Raw genomic sequence first — 16,869 nt, 5'->3', positions numbered from 1 at the left:
TTTTTTTTCTAAAAATCATAAAAAATAAAAAAAAAATTTTACCCTTTATAATTTAAAAACCCAATTTTTCAAAAGGGGCGTTTAAAAAGGTCTTACAAATTCAGTGCTCGCTGGGGTTTTTATAAGCTTCACTTTAAATACACTTACAAAGAATTAAAGGGGAATTTACAAACTAAAAACGGTTTTTCCGAAAACCCGGCGCTAGTTCTTCAACTCTTTCATTTAGGTACTTAATATCGAACCTAAAATACAATATAAAAATTTTAAAGGGGGGAAAAAAATTTTAAAAATTCCCCCTTGTTTTTTTCTAATAAAGCCTTAATTTTTTTTTCTTTTAACTTTTCTTTGTTTTTGGCCCTAAGAAATAAAAGTTTTTTTTAAATTTAATTTGGGGGATAAAAAACAAAAATTTAGAAACAAAAAAAAGTTTCTCAGATTTTTTAAAGGCTATTTTGAATTTTTTAATCTTAAAAAACCCCTTAAACCCAGATTATTTTAAAAAACATCTTTTATAGAAAAAAAATTTCCATTACAGAACGACATCATTTAAAAAATTTTTATCCTTTTTTTAAATTTCCCCGGAATTCACTTATCCCTTTTGAAATTAAAACCCCGGAATTACCCAGTTTTAAAATTTAATTTTTGTAAACCCCTTTCACTCTTTAACCCCTACGCTTCCAAAATTTTCATTGTGGGACCCAAAGGGTTTCGAAAGCTGAACAGGGGCGGGGCCCCACAATAAAGCCGGGTTACAAGCGTCGAAAAGGGGTTTTTTTATCCTTTTCGATTTTAAATTTAAAAAAGATATTTTATAAAAAAAATGCAAAATTGAAAGATTCCTAATTAAAAATTTGGGATATTTGACAAATTTTTTACATTTCATCCCTTAAATTCTACCAGTTTAGTTTACTTTTAATTTTCCCATTAAAAATTTTTTTAAAAAATTTTAATACATTTCGCAAAATTAAAAAACAAAATAACATTCGGGAAAATAAAAACAAATAATGCCTTTCATTTTCCCCCGAGTTAAAGCTTAAATTTTTACGCAAAAATTTATAATTTTATTTTTAAAAACGTTATTATTTTTTTGTTTCTTTTACACTCAAGTATCCCGGCCGTTAAGCTGTTGGTGCTACTGCTACGTTTTGCTACTTTATATGAAATATTATGCATTTCGCTTCCTTCGTCACATTATAAGCATTACAAACATGCGCTAATATTATAATATGATCATGAATAATTAAAATTCCTTTTGTCAGAAACCTAATCAAGACTGAGTAAAATTCTGACATATCAGCAACATACACTACCTCACCACTGAGCATCAGAGTTACTCCCGTATTTGTGTTGCCGTAGGACATATCACGTGCTTCGTTTAAAAATGCAGCATGCCTGCAGATTACCATCTAGTCATGAAAATATCCGACGCTACACTTAACTGAAAAAATGCACAGCATCAATTACTGGTCATTAAATGTAAAATGTAAATACAATGTAAAATACACTTTTCGATCGAATTCACAAATGGCAAATTATAGAATAAGAATTCCTGCGAAGTCTTTTGGCGAAAATATGAATCTATTTCATTAAAGGCACATTAAGTAGTCCGAAAGATAGTTTTGTTTATGCTCGTATAAAGAGCATTTATGTGTTTTGAAATGCTTATTTGGGTACTTGTATTAAGAACATGTTCGGGAGCTGATAACATGCAAATTGTAGCACTTAGTATCATTATAAATGTAAACAAATTGAAATTTTGACTTCTATACAAAATATTAAGTCACCATTACTGTTCTGATTTCAGATACACATAATAATCTAAAAATGAAATCGGCTGTATACTGAATTGAAACATAACACGAAAGTTAAAAAAAACATTTGAGACAATATAACAAATTTATTTAAGTTTTATGGCTCTTCAAACACAATACAAATATCGTATTTTACCGCACTGCATTGTTGTCCTGTCATAAGCACTTCCGGTTGAACATTCGCCCTCGATATAAGAAACGCTGATTGTCGGGGACTCGGCCGAGAAGCCATCAATTTCCAAATTGAAGTCACCGTTCTCGGAAGCCTTGGTAACGGAATTTTTAATCGAATGTCTAGAAATTGCCTTTTCCATCGGTGACAAATCTTTTGAGAGTTCTACTGTCACTGTGAACATAATTGTCGGGTCAGTGCTTTTTCTTTTTCTGCTTGAATCCCCAGTTCTGTTTCCGCAAATGATCTGTCATTGATAATTTTGATAATAATGATTATGTTAACGTAATTTATCATTTCCACGTTAAATTTATGCATTTTACTTTACCTGTTTGAAAACTGGAAATGAATATTAACAATGATTAAGTTAAAGATATAACAAAAGCTGTCACAAGAGAAGTGAGCTTACTTTTCTCAGTGCTGAATGGTAGAATAAATAGATAGATAAATAAATGAATGAATGAATGAATGAATGAATGAATGAATGAATGAATGAATGAATGAATGAATGAACGAACGAACAAAGAAAGAAACAAAGAAAGAAAAAAACAAACGGACAAACAAATAAATCAGTAAAATAAAACTTACATTAACTTTTCTGACAGAGCATTTTTGTTTGCAGTCTTGTCCAGAGCTTTTATTGAACGCTTCAATGAACTTATTTTTGATATCTTCTCTAGCCTCGTCACAAGGTCCCTCATAATAATAGTACTCAAACTTGAGTTTAAAGGAATCAGATTCTCTTTCATCATCAACTTCTGTTTATAAAATACAAAAATTTGTTTATAATGATAATATTTTTGTTATGTTATACGGTTTAATCAAAGTACATCTTCTCAAGAAATGTACAATGTCTTGATATTTAAAACTCAGTCATGCTTTTTTAGCATATCAAATAATCTACAAGTCACTTCTAAATGATGTTAACATATACAACAATATTACAAGTATTGGGGTTGTTATACCTTTCCTTTCGTGTATTAAATATACAGAAGCATGAAGACGCATCTAAAGCTCAAACCAGTAGGGCTTTAAATGCGTCATGATACTTTTGCAGACATTTATGCAAGAAAAATGTGCATTAGAACTGTTCTTGCATTAAAATATCCGTCAAAATAAGGGGCGCTCATTGCATTTAAGCTGTTAAAAAATCAAGTCCTGAGTCACACATATGAATAAATGTGCAGCAACAGCGCGCGATCACGAGAACCATTCGGTTCATTCATGTTGTCTTTTTCGTAAAATAGTTGTCATGACAGCAGTGTTTTAAAAATAGGTTCTAACTGACTAGTTGTCATGACAGCAGTGTTTTAAAAATGGGTTCTAACTGACTAGACAACAGTTTATAATAATCATGCCATTAAACTCTAATTTAACGCTGTCTTGACGAAACCGTACTTTTTCTATGTGACAAAAAGAGCATCAAAACACGATGCTATCAGATTTGTACGAGGGGGCGTAGTCCCAAAATATATATCAGATTGCTGAGTGTTTTGATGTTCTTTCTCTTCTGTAACATAAGTAAAAATAAAAACTCGTTCCTTCTCGTCACAATGTTAAACTCCAGAAAAAAAGTTACCAATGTAATGGCATCTGAATATGACTTTCTATCGTTATCTCTTTCCCTCTCGTCGCAATAAATAAACCCCAGAAAAAATTTGAGCCAGTCTACGAACATTCTCTAGTCAAGTCAATACATGCACAGTGCGTTAACTTGAGTTTAGGTATTATTCACTGTCTGACTAAAGCATGTTCAATGATTGGCTCATTTTTTCTTGAGTTTAATTATTGCGATGACAAGGAAAAATGATAGCGATAATAATATCAATGTCAAAAACATACCTTTCCCCTCGTGCGTTTTCCTCATCATTTACAATAATAACATACCGTCCCTGCCGCATGTTATTTGTCACCATTAACATCTAAAACATACTTTATACCTTAAACGTTATGTGTCACCATATACCTCAAAAACATACCTAGACAATCTGGAATCTTTGCAGATAAGTACCAAGTACCAGAATCGCCGCAGACAAGTAGGCTCTCTTGCACAGCTATGTCATCTTTAACCACGTACCCATCCTCACATAAAATTTGACAGAACTTTCCTTGCAGCCACGTGTCACAAGCCAACGCGCCATTATCAGGTGGGCGGAGTGCTGGGCACGTTTCTATATCTACGAGAAATGTGGCATACTTGTAACATTAAAAAAAAGATCTGAGCATAAAAAATTACTCATGTTTGAATATTGAACACAGAGGATATTTTGTTTGCGGGGTTTTTAATGCTGTCTTATTGAAAGTAATAGAAGCGGTGGCCTAGTGGATAAGTTTTCTGCCTCTCGACCTATATATCGTAGGTTCGAGTCTGTAAACGGGTAACGACCATGTTTACTCCTATATATATATGGTACCGGTACTAGTAAGTTTCAAAGAAAGGATTCCGCAGTGATTAAAATAAGCTGTAGACCAAAATAAAATAAATACTGTTTCAACTAAACCATTGATTTTTATAGAAGACAAAACGTATATGATGTGAAATACAAAAAGGGCATAATAAACCATTTTTGGTACAAAAATACCCAAAACTTCTCCTAACGTTGATTTCACATTAGAAGAACAAAATTGCTCTTCAAAATTAGATTATTACTAGCACACTTTTCATTACTTCTTATGTCTAAAAATGCGTACTTTCACAGTATGGCTGGTTGTTCATGAATGTCCATCTACCGTACGGAACAATTTCGCCCGTTTTATCACACTGCGCATGCGGATGGCCATTCAACGCAGTACCATTGTCACAAGTGAACTCACAAGACGATCCAAATATTCTTCCTGTCGGGCAAACGACGGCAGTGTAAGGCAGAGGGTAAATCATATGGCACTTTATCTCTGAAAAACAAAAACAAAACAAACTATCAATTAGCCCGTGTACTTTTGTAGCTTTTCCTGCTTTTTTAGTAGTGCAAAATTTAGCTTTTCCGTTCGAACTCATTGTTATGACAAACGACGCAATTGAAACAGTCAGCCAATTTGCATAAAACTGTATAACACTGTAAAGGTTCATCAACTGATCAAAGTATAATTTGCGTTTTGCTTACATGTATGTTTGAATTTTCATATAATTATGTATTTATATATGTATACATTTGAATTTATACATACATGCATTAAGTTTGCTAATTTGCTAAGATCTCACTATATATAAATACATTTATTGTGCGCTACAGTTGCATATTACTACGTGTGTTAACTACCTTTGACCATTGTATTATACATCATCTTTTTACGACATATTTTACGGTATATTTAATGATAAATCTTACGTTTTACGACAACATTGAACTCGCAGATGGCAGTGTTGTTTGCAGCATCAGAAGCCATGTATGTGACGGTATGCTCTCCAACTTCAAGCTCAGTACCAGATCCAGGACCCGAAATACGAATCGTATTAACGATTCCAATGTTGTCCGTGGCTGTAATTATAATACATGAAGTTATGTTATTCGGAGAAGTAAAATCCAACGTTATGACGTCGTGTCAGGGGAGGATGATACAGCTCAATATCGAGTATCTAAATATACGACTTTGTTTATCCTTTTCTTAAATTTCATTTCAACATAATATTTTTTTGTGTGAGCATTAACTTGTTTTTATTAGTGTTACATCATTAATTTTAATGATTAATAAACCATTAACGTTATGATTGATAAACCAATAATATACGGTCTATAGAGCACGTGCTTCTCTTTGTAACAAAATGGTTCCCGTGATCTCACCATTGCATTCAAATATCCTCACGGGTTACCGTCCGACCTCCATAGATACATCACTTTAAACAAATTTACAGTTGTAATCATGAAGAGCCTGTTTTAATCATTAGTCTTAACGTTCATCGAACAACTTTACAATTGTTATTTTATTTTGAGATCGGTCCATATTTGTTTTTTTTTCAAATTTGAACAAAAGAAGATTTTGTTTATAAAATCTGCAGCAATAATCGGCAGTAAACTAAAATGACCACTGAAAATTCTTCTTATATGCATTCCTTCCTGTAAGAAGTCAAACTGATTTCAGATGGCCTCCGGTCAAAAGGAAACATATATCGCTAAATACTAGTCTTGTAATGTTTTGAAAAGATTTTTTTTTTCAACTTACCACGAGGTTCGTTCCACCAGACTTTTCCAGAAGTTTTCGATGGCTCGGCGTACCCAACCTTTACATAAGGGCAATCTTGAAACACTGGCGGCGAGGTATCTGGTGAAAACATAAGCTTATTGTTGATTTTTTTCTCATCAGCAAACAAATTAACACGGACCAGAAACGTTTTTTGTTGCTTGTAACTGAACTGAATTGTGTGGAAAAGAGAGGTTGCATTGAATACATATCTCCTTGTTATTTATGTACTAACTTTTAGAAACTGTTACTTGTTAGATCGTGGATTCTCTACCGAATAATTTAATTGTTGAAAAGCGTATTAAAGGCACATTATATTAAGCCTCCACATTGATTTTTTTTCCCTCTGACAGAAAGGAAAACAAGTGCTTTATAATGTTGTACACGCAGTAAAGGTTATGGAACATGTTTGATTTTTATCAATTGGTAAAACAACGTTAAAACGCGCAAAAAAGGCAAAAAACTGACTCAGGTATATGTCTAACGAGTATTTTAACAGGAGATTAAAAAACTTTAGGAAAAAAATGATAGCATTTATGGCCCTTGATATATGGATCTTTATTTTTTTCCACAAGGTGGTGTTTTCCGGAAGAATTTCTTTCAAAGTAGTGCATTTTCAGCGTGACACATTAAAGTGTTAGGATTTAACAACAAATTGTGATGTAACGTTTTTACTACGTGTGATATTAAAAGTTCTATTTATATATTTAATGTAGATAAATATATACAGCTTCATGTAGAAAAGAATTTTTCGTATTATTTTTGTTAATCAGATGAAACCCATTCGCTGACTTCCGGTCATTTTGAACACAACTACACAACCGGACAGCAGCACAGCTAACTGTTATTCTTTACACAAGTAAATGCAAAACCATCAACACATATACACACCTTCACATATAGGCATCCTGCCCCTCCAGTTGCCATACTCGTTGCAGACCCGAACCTTGCTGTGTCCGGGAAGTATGTTGTAACCATCTTTGCAGTTATATGAACACTTGCTTCGGTAAAAATTATTGTCGGTGCAGGAAATATCAACGACGCCATATTGGCCGGTAGAAGGGAAAAGCTCGTCGCATTGAAGTTCTTAATGAAATAAAACATAAAAGTAATGTTTAACTGCTTTCTCAATTATTCAGTAAATAAAACGTGATAAGTAAAACAGTCAATAGTACAAACCGACAAAAAAGATGATATTCTTTGGCCTGATTTCAACAGTGTAAGTGTAAACTACAATTGTGGCATATTTTGGCGGGCATTGCAATCACTTAGTCATCGGAATTTATTTTGTTTAGCTTGAGTAATGGATGGAATGTACATGTGCTAAACAATGCATTGGTGTAGACAGTGTAGATCTGAGCGGACATTGGCGATTCTAGATCGAACTGCCTATCTGTCGCTGTTTATCTGACAGACGAATGTTGAATTTTGTTTTAAAAACCGCTTGATTACAGCCAAAATGCATATTACTACCATAGAAACATAAATATATAAAGCAAGGTAATTGCATAAACATTATGGGAAAATCGGTACATTTTTAGAATAAAAATATCGAACAAATATCAACAAAATCGAAAAAATCCCTTCTTCGCTTACATGTTCAAGGGAAGTAATCTGGCGAAAAAAAAAAGACCGAATAAGTAGGATTTGTCATTCTTGTAATGCCAATATGGCCGACTAAAAATAAGTGTGAGACATACTGGAATAAGTTTGTGTGGGATAAACTGGAATAAAAGGGTCTTGGAGTCAGTTACTTAAACGTTTGTACTTACAGGTATAAAAAAAAATTTATACATACTTTGACAGAAAGGTTGAGTTGCCGTGTCCCATTGTTCCGAGTCCAAACATGTAGTTTTTGATGGGCCAACTAGCTCGTGACCGCCATAGCAACCAAATCGACACACACTTCCTCGTCGCATTTGATAACTCACGTGACAAATCTTCCAGCCATCGTGAATTTCGCCCCATGTAGAACATACCAAAACTATGGTAGAAAATACATATTTTCTGCATACATTTGTTTAATGTTTCTAGATTTTGTTGCATGCATGGTTTAATGTATATGTAGGCGTTGGTTTATGAACAGTTTTTACAATTAATTTACAGATTACAAGAAATTTGAGATGTGTATGCGTTTTTGTCTAAACTGCGAAAATAGTCTCCTTTCAAGATATACCGAATCATAAAATATACTAACATACATTTTTTATAGTAATTGATAAACTGTCGATATCCAACTTTTCAATACATTAGTTTGAATGTTTTTTTTTATTCTTACACATCATGGATGTCAGATATTGCCGAACCCGAATGTTTCGGAGTAATAATTAACTTAAGTGTAATGTTATTTGACTAACTTGACTAAATAGTCATAAAACTTTACAAAAAAACCCTAAACAAACAAAACATAAACATACTTTTTACAATTATATTGAATGAGCACGAAGCGTAGTTGCCTGCCTTGTCCTTTGCAGTATATGTTATGTTTGTAGTCCCTGAAAACAGTTTTCCAGGTGCTTTTCCAGATCTTACGGGCCTGAAACAGGAGAACACATGATTGTATGATATTTGATTTGAATATATATTGTTTATTATGAAATGAAAGAGTGAAAAAAGAAGAAATAAGCAAAAACAACAATAAATAACATTGTTATAGTAAACTCAACAGATAATTAACATGTACAGACTCATGAAACCTAGTCTGCAATTTTTATGTAATTTTGTGGATGTCCGTGCTTCTGGGGGATCAATCTTTTACTATTTTTTATACGTATTGCAACGGAGCTCTAGCTTACCATTTAATATATATTTGCAAAGATTGTATCTTACTTAATTGGGCCATCTCGATCGTCGTTGGCTGAGATAGTTCTTTCGTCCCACCATACTTTTGTGTTTATCTGGATAGGATCTGCAACTGCTTCTACATTTGGCGGACATTTTATAGTTGGTCTGGTCCTGTCTGGAGGCGGGCTACGACGACCACGTCTACGTCTACCGCAACCCAAAACCGCGGAATTACAAACCAACCATAATAAAAGTATAGCAACAAGGTTGTATTTCATCTCCTATCAGCTTAGAAAACAATATGAATTTATCATTTATTTTGTGTGTTTTATTTAGACATTCAACAAACAGAGACAAATTCTAATTTATGCCTCAATACAAATAGGAACATTACACGTCGATGACAATGAGCCTTTTATAAACACCTTAATATGACATTTTTTTAATGTTCAAGTAATTGCAAGACCAAGCTTTTTTTAAAAAAAATATTGTAATGTAAGCACACTTGGCTATTCAAATTGCCGTCTTATTATTGATCTTTTAATACTAATTTAATAACTCAAGTATCAAATATTTCTTAAATACCCATCATTCTTTAGATTGTAGTCCAATATCCTTTCATGACAAGCAAGATTTCTTTTTTTTATGAAAAATTGATCCTATTCAAACTTTTAAAAAGTACGTAAACTTGACTCTATGCCAGATTAAGATCAATACTAAAGACTCATATTTTTTTCTTTTAAGGCTAGATTGGGAAAACCATGACTTGTGCCGATGAACTCGCTGAACGGTAGACTTAATCGGAACACCTTGGCTATTATCAATAATCCTTATCGGATGTTTTGACAGAAAGGGTCAAGACGTGTGTGTGTGTATTTAAGTTTATCTTTACTCGCCTCCGGTTGTCCATATGGGCAAGTCCTCCAAAAGGGTATTAGTCATTGGAGGATAGTGCAAGACACATATGCAGAAAGATGCCCCAATTTCAGAAGCTTATTCTGGTTAAGCATCCACAGTCGTGGACCTCGATCCGAATGACTGATTATTAAATTTAGTTGGCTAGCCCAAGACTCGAACCCACAATGTCGAGAATACAAGTTGCGCGTTTTAACCGATTGTGCTATGTGAGCTAAGGCCAAAACGATGTGATATCGGTCTAGACTATATATCGCATTTAAGCGCCGACTTCTATTAAGACTCCGCCTACACTTAACGACCATTCCTACATTTTAATAAAAAGTTATATAATCATATCAGAAGCATGCACATCACTCTACATTATCCAAGTTCCAAACAAGATAAAATATCTTTTTCTTTTTTTCGTTTTGCAAAAAAATGTGTTATTTTTAAACAAATGGTTAACCATATCATATTTTCTTTTCAATATTTCGTTTCTAAAGAACAGGTAATACTTATGGTATTTTGCCAGACTGTATTGCATTATGCAATGAAACTTTTAAAATACTTTGCTGGAATCCCAGTTCATGTAATAGCGAAAATACCATAAGTTGTACAAGAAATGTATAGACATGTACCTTAATCGATATTTTATCAGGGGAGTTAACAACAAAAGGTTGGCCTTTATTTTACAAAGTTTTGTGGATAGAAATACTGCCTACCTTACTTGTCTAAATACAATATTTATCCATATCATTCATACCACTATAAAAGCATATTCAATCAAACACCAAACTTAAATACATTTTCTGTCAAACTCCTAGGTAATCCGAATGACACGAAAACATATCTGCCTACCTTGAAACGTCCAGTACAGGGGTGGGGATTTGTGCATTGCTGTATCCCTAAAATCAAGGGCTAAATCAGGTAAAATGTATCACATAAAATTGACTTTTATACATTTTCTCTCATAAAATGCTTTGTGTATGATTATTTAAGGCCAACTATACCCCCACAAATGCTTTGAGTTTTATTCCAAAAGATACTCATTGGCCTATTATGGAACTGGCGTTGATAATAAGTACTGTACAGTGATAGTGATTTTAATTAGTATTTTGTACAGAAGTCAATTTACTATTAATTGTGTACATTTTGTTACTTTTATGACAAAATAATTTCGCATTCAGTGCTGTTTTCTTCCGAAAATAAGCACCAAATATCCTCTTAAATTCAGATATTATAAGCCTAATGTTTTCCCTTTTTGAAGAAGAAAAATAATGACTTTCTGAGGCATTTTGTACCTATAAAATAATGAGAGAATAATGGCGTTCCTAGTGGTTTTGTTTAGAAATTAATGTTATTAAAAATTCTAACACGACCCGAATTTTTCCCTATTGAACATAGAAGAACCGAAAGTGTGTGTTATTATGCAATAAAATCACTGTTTGACGTTCTATATTTAGACATGTGACGTAATCATTATACACGTGACGTAACCACTAAAAATGTGACGCGCTGACAATAAGTACGGAAACAAATCAGACGCAATTTAGCTAATTATCATGTACGGCAGCATTTATTTGTTGATGTCGTGTTAGAATCGAAATAATATATCCAAATCGATGATTTTATTGCTTGATAACATCACTGTTTGTCGTTCGGATGCGGGGAATTATATCGGAACCATTTGGAACACTCTAAAAAAACTTAGATGGCGAGTTTTCTTGTGTGTCATTGGGAGTTTGGAAATCATTTTTATTCACAGTCATAACCTGGAAGCGTGTCATATGAACGCATTGCAAGTAATTTATTTAATTAATCATTGTGCATTTCTTATGAGTATATAAAATAAAGTCCAACCCAGAAACAATCCCATATTCTTGGCCCTTTCCGTCAAACTTCAGCTACAATGGTAAGAATTCATGGCACGGATACGGTATTTCGGTCTTACACCACTATTCTAAGAAACTAAACTTGTAAACAAATACATTAGGTTAAAATCCCACTAAATTAATTAAAGAAAAACAACAGTACATTATTAATTTACATATCATTATGGTTTCAGAAACCGGAAGTACAAAGTGTCTGCCTTAAAACATTAATTAAGATTGTACAGCAGTGGACATTTTTAAATTTATTATGATTGTCAGACATATTTTTAATCATATCATAACAGATATAGTCCTTTGGATGTGAAATGTATGAATTCGTTATAAGCATTTTGTTTGTAGCTATAAAATTAGTAAAGCAACAATTATTTGAAAGTGTATCACATATCATGAAACACCCTGTATATTATCAAATATTACATCCTTTGTCAAAGTGTACATTTTAAACCACGTGGCAAAACTTCTTTTAATCGTGTGGGAGTGGTAGTTTTTGGTAGTTTACCAGGGAGCCACTATAAATTTACCAGAGCAAAAGTTCAGCCACTGCATCGTTCCTTGGTAATCTGTCAAGCCAATTACCAGTACTAGTTGCCTTCACTTTCGCATGAAACAAATAACTTCTGTACATGCTAGAGCAGATGTTGCACAGTCCAACGTACTACCTTTTGAACTAACCGACGGCTTACTTTTAATCCAAGGTTTTTATGAATACTAGTCGAGGAGTTCCGGTTGCAAATACATTTATAAAGCACACCCAACTATAACAGGATCTAGTGGAGATTTTATCATTACAATGTATGCATTCGGCATATTTCATACATATCCATTTATACTCATATTTACTTGAAATGTGTATTTAATCATAGCCATATGGGTTTTTTTGGAAGTTTTTTTCATTTGATTAATTTGATTTTGATTAAATAAAGAACACTTGATTAGTTTTAAACGCAGGTAAAAACAGTTTAACTAAACCGATTGAAAAAAGGTAAATAAATGGAACACTTGAACAGAATGAAAATAAAAATAAAAAGAAATATGCTAAGTACTAAATTGAAAATCGATACTTGTCTTTATAAGCCCGATTTAAATTAAAAAGCATTTAAAAGCTGTTAATTTTTCATGTCATTTTACAAAATGAAATAAAATGTTTTGTAAAAATCTGGGTGAGTGAATAATCTGATATTATGCTCGAAAGTTATGTGGTATATAATGCATCAAATTGTATAAATAATTTTCAAAAAATTATTTGCAGTCTTGTCATTTAATAAAATGTCAGTGGAAATGTATAAGATAACAATAACCGCATCCGTAATGAAAACAGTAATTTATTTCATTCCATTAATATGATGTTGCATATCTTGTCATTTTTAACAGAATGCAAAACATAATATTGTACAGTATCTTATAACACAATTACAAGTTTTCTTGTGTTTATAATGTAAACATAAACCAAGTGTACATGATAGGGTTAACCTTCTTAGTTAAGTTACATATGCAAAAAAACTTTGACCAGCAGCAAACGTTCAAAGTTTAACCGTTTTTTTTTCTTTAGTAACAGTCTGAATACGATTTTTTCTGTTACATTACATGATATTTTCTTTTTACTGTACCGCACACAAAAGTGGCGGCATGGATTCGAACCCGTTGAAATGGGGTGTGAACAAACCAAACATAAGGTCAAGATAATCCAGATACTATAGATATGTAATTGTTGGAGTTTTAAAGCGGCCTTCATGCTTTATATTTTGTTTGCAAAACAGTTCTGTGTTGTTTCAAACTAAGTATCTTATTAATTTTTATCTAATTAAGCCCGATAATCCGTCGTCCCGCGAATATAACGCGGAAGTGACATTCGTTTCTTAAAATAGAAGATCGGAAAGAAAATTATTTGAATATAGATAGTCGACCGGTAGAAAGGAGGTATCGAGGGGTTTCCTTACTATTTATGTATTATGTCATCGGCAATCTACCGATTTCCTTTTTCTACCTTAATTCTTTTGATTTAATAATTATATGAAATGGTTTATCTAAAAATAACATATTCAACCTTTAAAAAAGTTGAAGTCCGCTTTAATTCACGCCGACAAAATTAAATTCTAACATTACTGCTTGCTCATAAGCGTTTTGTTCATCATTTCAAATTGCGTGTAAGAGTAAAATTACTGTACCGCACACAAAAGTGGCGGCATGGATTCGAACCCGTAGTAATGAGGTGTGAACAAACCAAACTTAAGGTCCCGATAATCCAGATACTATATTTGTTTCATGATAACCTATAAAATTGATATATGAACGTTTCAATGTGTCACTCAGATTTGCAGGCATGTTATAAAATATATATTATATATATAAATACACATATAGAGAAAATCTGTTGTCAATATTGTATGTTGTTTTTATTTCAATATTACCATAAAATATCATTCAGCAGTTTCTATGTGTAAAAATACTGATTGAAACACTTTGATCAAATCGTTATTATCGCCTCACGTTATATGTTGTAATCATATCTTTTTTTATAATTTATGTTATTATTGATTAATGTTATCATATTCATGGTTTTTATTGATAATTATCATTTTGATAATAACTGTTCACAAACTCATTGTTTTTTCTCTTATCATCACCTTAGTTAACATAAGTATCAATATTTACACATTTATGTAGGCATGATAATAATCACAATTTCTTTTAATTCTTTTAAATCTGTTTTTAATCATAGCAATGGTTATCATTATCATAGATGATAATAATTATCAGCAAATTGATTGTTGTTACTATTATAGTCATTGTTGTGATTATTCAATTACTAATATCATTATAATGATAATCATCTTTTATCCTGTTATCATTATCACCATAAATATTATTATAATGATTATATGGATTAATAATGACAATTTTATGTTATTTCTGTTTTCGTTTTTATAATATCTCTTAACTATATTTATGTCGATGATGATAATCTAGGTTATAATGCCCATTTCATGTTATTTCCATGATGATGATGATGATAATCATTATCAATATCATCATGATAATTATCATCATCATCATCACCACCATCATCAACAACAACATTAAATCCATCACCACCACCACAACAACAACTACAACAATAACTACAACAACATAAACAACATCATTATCACCATTATCATCTTTTTATCTTTTCTTGTTTAATCCAAATAATTATCAGTGTTATAATTACAGTTATCATCTAATTTTCCATGATCTTCATCTACACTATTATCAATGTCACAGTTTTTATTGTAATTCCAATTATCTATATCATTATCGTAACAAACATTATTATCTTTTTTCAAGCATCATATATTTTTTTCATTTAATATTACCATAATGAATTTTATCAAAGGTGTAATTATTTACTTAGTTATTTTACATAAGTGTGCGCTTCAATTCCACAAAACCTTAAACATTTTACTGCACATTGTTATTAACATTGCAAATACAATTAATGATCGATTTTTTTAGTTTTAATACCGTTTATTAACTTATTTTTCATTAAAAAACAGCAAGAAGAAGAAGAACAACAACAACAACATCACAAGAATTAACATAAAAAAGAATAAATTATGATAATATTAGAATTTAAGAAACAAATAAAAATAATGCTTACATTTAACGCGATCAGTCCATTACAAATAATACTTGCACAATGGCGTATATCTACTTCCGCCTTCCCGTGCGTATTCACCGATTTTTGCAATTATGAAGTTTGATTTACATTGACTAAATTTTGAAACCTAAATGCGGTAGTCTTTTTCATTCGGAAGGCTTGTAAATTTATAATCACCGTCTTATTTGGTAAGCCATGCTTTTTCTTTTTATATGATTTAAATGAAATTACCCTTCTTTATCTTAATTCTAAACTGTTTGTTTTTCATATAATTTAATGTTTTAAAATTGAAATTGCTGTTTTTCATTATTTCTTTTTTTTATTTCAAATTTAGTCATATCAATTATTGCTGTAATGTGTCAACCTAATAAAATAGAATACAAATATTCAGGAAAACATTTTGGTTTAACTCTAACAACACACATGTTACTTGTATCTGGCGTTAATTTGATTGTTACATAAAAACTAAGGCAAATATTGTTATACATGAAGAAATAGCTGTAATGTGAAGGCTGATAAGCAAGTATGTTACAATTTACAATATTACAAGAAAAGTGTGTGAATTTGGCACAGAAGTCGACACTAGACATTCTGCACTACTTTCGATTTTTCAATGTCGAGATGAAATGTTGTGTTAGCAAATTATTAAAACTTAAAGACGAAAGACATAAAGAATGTCGAGCTGAGATGTGTTGACGGAACGACATTCAGCACAACACCCAACATAACATTCGAAAATAAATAAATATGAAGCTGACACAACATCTGGCACAACATTTGACAGTTGGAAAAAAATGCTTAATGTAAAGAGTGTCGAACTGAATTGTGAAGCCTACACGAAAGTTAACACAACATGTAGAACGTTATTCATAATTTAATGAATGTCGACCTGAGATGTGAAGCCGGACACTGAAAGAAGCCTTTAAATAAATTCACGTTACAAAGTTAAAAATTGTATCAAAATAATGTCATTACTGCAGAATCGATGCCAAATTTATTGATAACAAAACAACTTGTAATTCTTAACTTGTCGTTGATTACGTGGAACACTACCTTATGTTATCAACCATTATCTTTCTACAAATGCAATTTTTATGTTTCCTGCATATCTGACTGGTTTTGTAATGCGGAATTCTGTTTTCGCCATCGGCTTTCTGACTTAAGATTTACCCAAAACTGGAAATTATGCACGTGTTTTAGATACAAAAAAAGAGCAAAAACTAATTTCGAGTTTTCGATCCAAAGTTTGTATCGAAAGAAAATAGAAATTGAAAATGCGGGAGATAATATATTTCCTTGAAATGTTTTAGTTTTCGTTTTGACAATTGTTATGCACACTCCGACTTAACGACACACAATGAAGTCGGTAGAAATTAATAATGCTATATGGAATATATTAGTAATTACATACGGTTGAGATGAGTAATAACATATGGTAGATATTTGTAATAACATATGGTAGAGATTAGTAATAACATACGGAATAGAGTTGTAGTAATA

The 16,869-nt window shown here is 31.9% G+C and overlaps 1 protein-coding gene across 1 annotated transcript; it reads right to left on the bottom strand.

Annotated features, from left to right (window-relative positions):
- Positions 1 to 1,406: 1,406 nt before the first annotated feature.
- Positions 1,407 to 15,492, bottom strand: LOC132759553 (uncharacterized). Its single transcript, XM_060751343.1, has 12 exons — positions 15,370 to 15,492; positions 8,989 to 9,231; positions 8,577 to 8,695; positions 7,958 to 8,143; positions 7,051 to 7,245; positions 6,142 to 6,240; positions 5,310 to 5,459; positions 4,675 to 4,875; positions 3,963 to 4,160; positions 2,572 to 2,741; positions 1,948 to 2,230; positions 1,407 to 1,438 (listed from the first exon to the last, which is right to left on the bottom strand). Exons 2-12 carry the CDS (start codon positions 9,219 to 9,221, stop codon positions 1,407 to 1,409), a joined length of 1,866 nt encoding a protein of 621 aa, XP_060607326.1. The 5' UTR covers positions 9,222 to 9,231; positions 15,370 to 15,492.
- Positions 15,493 to 16,869: the final 1,377 nt, after the last annotated feature.

The sequence above is a fragment of the Ruditapes philippinarum genome, unplaced genomic scaffold (assembly GCF_026571515.1).
Source record: "Ruditapes philippinarum isolate M1 unplaced genomic scaffold, ASM2657151v2 ctg916_1_1_1_1, whole genome shotgun sequence".
Classification (NCBI taxonomy): Eukaryota; Metazoa; Mollusca; class Bivalvia; order Venerida; family Veneridae; genus Ruditapes; species Ruditapes philippinarum.
This window is presented reverse-complemented; position numbering and strand designations above follow the sequence as displayed.